The sequence below is a fragment of the Hyposmocoma kahamanoa genome, unplaced genomic scaffold (genome assembly GCF_003589595.1).
Source record: "Hyposmocoma kahamanoa isolate Upper Pololo Valley unplaced genomic scaffold, ASM358959v1 76938, whole genome shotgun sequence".
In the NCBI taxonomy this organism is placed as follows: Eukaryota; Metazoa; Arthropoda; class Insecta; order Lepidoptera; family Cosmopterigidae; genus Hyposmocoma; species Hyposmocoma kahamanoa.
In genome coordinates, this window is record NW_020653923.1 from 1 (window position 1) to 4402 (window position 4402).

Consider the following 4402-nt stretch of genomic DNA (forward strand, 5'->3'; position numbering starts at 1 on the left):
CTTCCCTGGACGAACTCTTTCATAAGGATTCTACTGCTACTAATTTCAATCAGAAGTGTTACGAACGACGCATCACAAAGTGGATTTTGTAACGACAGACACTACCGAATGTAAGTATTGTTAATTACTAATACATTCTGATAAATAAGATAAAACCTTTAGAATAACGGTTTTATTCCACAAAAATATTTGACAACAATGAACTAAAAGACTATCAAATGTAAAGTTCAAAATAGACATTAGAAACTAAAGAGTTAATATTATGACATTCTATCAGCCTTGAAAATAATCCTCGAAGTGGGCTGGTGGGTGTCGCACTCTTGCAGACCTTCGAATCTCTGGTTCGGTGTCCGCTGGAGGTTCAGGGTGGTCTATGTCTTCAATCTCATTTTCGGAATCAGAAGATCTGGTTTCAGAATTTTGAGATGTAGGATTAGGGTCCTCCACTTCATTGGAGTTTTCGTTAAGAGCCTCAATATTTGTTGTTTCATCTACCATTATCTGACTATCTAGGCTCAATGGTGCTAAATGTCGGTTGGAAACAGTTGTCTCTCGACCGTCCTCATAGCGAACATAGGAGTAGTCTGGATTTACGTGCAGAAGAGTCACTTCTTCAACAATAGGTTGATACTTGTTAGTACGATTAAATTTTCTCATTAATACTTTTTCTGATTCCGTCAGCCAGGTAGGTATAGATACTCCATTCGATGACCGCCTGGTATGTGTAAACATTCTTTCGTGCGGCGTACAACAAGTCGCTGTGCACAACAAAGATCTGATACAATGTAAAGCTTGGTTTAGAACCTTTTCCCAATTTTCTATTGGTAGGTTCTGCGAACGTAGAGCCAATTGCACTGATTTCCAAAGAGTTCCGTTAAAACGTTCAACCTGTCCATTTCCTCTTGGGTTATAAGGTGTAGTTCTGCTCGACGCAATACCACGTGATTTTAAGAAGTTCTTTACTTCTGTAGATATGAAACAGGTTCCTCGATCTGAATGTAGATAAGACGGCATACCGAATAGCATAAAAATTTCATTTAAATGTTTGATTACCGTTGAAGAGTTCATGTCTGGGCACGGAAATGCAAATGGAAAGCGTGAGTATTCGTCTATTACTGTAAGAATGTATTTATTTCTCGTATTAGAAGGTACTGGTCCTTTGAAATCGATACTCAGTCTCTCCATAGGCGACGTAGCTTTTATCAAAACTGGATCAATTGTAGGTTTGTAAAATCTTGGCTTTATTTCGGAGCAAATTTTACACGACTTAGTCATGTTTTTAATTTCTTCCGTAGAATATGGTAGATTCTTTGATTTAAGCCAGTGGGTCATTCGCGCTATGCCCGGATGACATAAATCATTGTGCAATGAATATAACTTTTCATTTCGTGTCGATATTGAGCTGCATACGCGTGAGAGTGCATCCGCTGCATCATTTTGTTTGCCTGGACGATATATAATGTCATACTTAAATGGCGCCAACTCCAGACGCCAGCGTTGTATTTTCTCATTCTTTATTTTGCTCGTTAGTTTATTGTTAAACATGAAAGATACTGATCTTTGGTCAGTGATAAGCCGGAAGGGTTTGCCGATAAGAAAATGACGCCATTTCTTCAGCGATTCGACGATAGCGTAAGCTTCTTTTTCTATCGCCGAGTGATTATGTTCACTTTTGTTTAGCATTCTGGAGAAAAAGGCAACAGGCCGAGAAGCCTGTGACAAAGTTGCTGCGATAGAATGATCTGACGCGTCTGTTTCCACGGTTAATGGTGCGTTATGATCAATTGCATGAATACTTGATTTGGCTATATCTGATTTGAGTACATTGAAGTTTTTGACTAAATTGTCGCTTAATGGAAATATCCTTGCATTAGTAAGATCGTGAACTTTTTCTGAAAAATTTGGAATCCACTTGCTATAGTGTGCAAACATTCCTATCACTCTTCTCAGTGATGATAGATCAGATGGTGGTGGTAAGTTCAGAAGTGGGCGCAAGCGGTCTGCATCCGGTTTGATAATGTTGTCTTCTATGTTATAACCCAGAATATTAATAGAGTTTTGTGAGAACTTACTCTTTTCTTTGTTGAGAGTGAGGCCATATTTCTGGGCAGCTGCCAAGAATTTCTTAAGATTTTTGTCATGTTCAAGCTGGGTCTTGCCACAAATTGTAATATCATCAAGATAAGCGAACGTTCCCTTGAGATCTTCTTTTCGGATTACCCAATCAATCGTCCTTTGAAAACTTGAGACGCCGTTTGTAACGCCAAATGGAATTCGGAGAAATTGGTATAAATTTCCTAAAGCCTCAAAAGCCGTAAAATGACGTTCTTCGAGCAAAATAGGAACTTGATGATAAGCACTTTGCAAATCTATAGCGCTAAATATACGATATCTAGATATTTGTGACACCAGCTCCTCTATGTTTGGTAGAGGGTACGCATCTAAATGAGTATATCTGTTTATAGTTTGGGAATAATCGATGACAAGACGCTTCTTATGGTTGACATTTTTTGTGATAAGGACTTGAGCTCTCCAGGGGGACGTGCTTTCTTCGATTATTCCATCAGCCAAAAGTTTCCTGACTTCCTCTTTTATAAATTCTTTGTCATCCTCACTATGTCTTCTCGATTTTATAGCAACAGGCTTAATTTCAGGACATACATTAGAAAACAGTGGTACGGCAGGCACGGTAGCTGCAGCAACACTGCATACATTAACTTTGATAGGTTCCTTCAAACCACCAAAAGAAAACTCTAGTGAAGAGTGTTGATGCAGAATATCATGTCCAATGATGAGATCAGCGCATAAATTCTTTACTATGAGTAGATTCAGATTTTTGTACTCATAATCTCCAATTTTGGCAGAGACGCTAGTTTGTCCCTCTACTTTGGAAGTAAGAGTAGTCGAAGCCATTGAAATTCTCTGGTTACTCGGTTTCTTTTTTAAACGACAGAGATTAAAGAATTCCTCATCCATAAAACTAATTGAGCTGCCTGTATCGATTAATGCTTGGGCGCGTATCCCTTGAACGTACGCCGTTACAGTAGCCTTTCTAAGCGAGTCCGGCGATGCAGCTATTATACAAGCACTAGTTTTATTACTTTCAGTTTCGACTACTGATGCAGCAGTCTGTTTCTTGCTACGACATACTTTAGCTAAGTGTCCTTTTTTTTCACAAATCTGACAGGTAGAGTCGAGTGCTGGACAATCTTTTCTAGGATGCACGCGACCCCCACAGAAGAAACATTTTCGCTTGAAGAAAGACGCTGCTGATGATTCTTCTTCCTTTGATGAACCTTGTACAGCATTCAAATTTGAAGATTCGTAACTCTGTGAATTCATCTCCGCCATTACTAACGATCTCGCCTGATCATAGGCTTTGTCAAGAGATAGAGTTAGATTTTCAAGCAATCGCTGCCTGATTTTACTCGAATTGAGACCAGTAATAAATGCGTCTCGAATATTATCGGATTTATTCGTTTCAGCATCAACCTTTCCAAATTGACAATCTTTCGCTAATAATTTTAGCACCTGCATATAAGTATCAATGCTCTCATCGTGCTTTTATCTCCTAGTAGCTAGTATATACCTGGCATAGACTACATTTTTTGGTTTATTGAATAGTTTGTCGAGTATGTCTAGGGCTTCTTCATAGGTAGTACATTCACTTATGTATGCGAAGATTGTTGGAGATACGTGGTTTATAAGTATGTCTATTTTCATACCAGCTGTTTCTTTTGTAAAGTTCGATAAGAAATTCTCGAACGTCCTCTTCCAGTGCTCCCATTCCTTGGAGGCGGAATTACCGGTTGGATCAATGTTCAGTTTATCGGGACGCAGAAACCGTTCCATTTTATTTATTCTGATAACATTTTGTGGAATAAATTGATAAATAAGATAAAACCTTTAGAATAACGGTTTTATTCCACAAAAATATTTGACAACAATGAACTAAAAGACTATCAAATGTAAAGTTCAAAATAGACATTAGAAACTAAAGAGTTAATATTATGACACATTCATATTGCAGTGTCTAATTCAAGCCGATTTAATTAAATAAAAGTGTACATGTAGGTGTACTGTAATGTGCATGGAATTGTGCCTATAATTTACTGTATTATGAAGGAACTATGAGTACGTACATGTGTTCTGTAAAATTTGCTTGATTGTGAACACAATCCGTGTACATGTAGGTGTACCGTAGTGCATGGAATTCAGCACAAGATTTATTCTGTTATAAAGTGAACTATGAGTGCATGTAGGTGTACTGTAAAACTTGCTCAATTGTGAAGGCATTTCTAACATCCATTAAATGAAATGAGTACATGTAGGTGTACTGTAATGTGCATGGAATTGTGCACATAATTCATTTTGTTGTGAAAGAACTATGATACGTACATGT

General features: G+C 37.9%; 1 protein-coding gene across 1 annotated transcript; it reads right to left on the reverse strand.

Annotated features, from left to right (window-relative positions):
* Nucleotides 1-273: 273 nt before the first annotated feature.
* LOC113232672 (uncharacterized protein K02A2.6-like) lies at nucleotides 274-3537 on the reverse strand. The gene has a single exon (XM_026467440.1). It carries the CDS (start codon nucleotides 3535-3537, stop codon nucleotides 274-276), a length of 3264 nt encoding a protein of 1087 aa, XP_026323225.1.
* Between the last annotated feature and the right edge of the window lie 865 nt (nucleotides 3538-4402).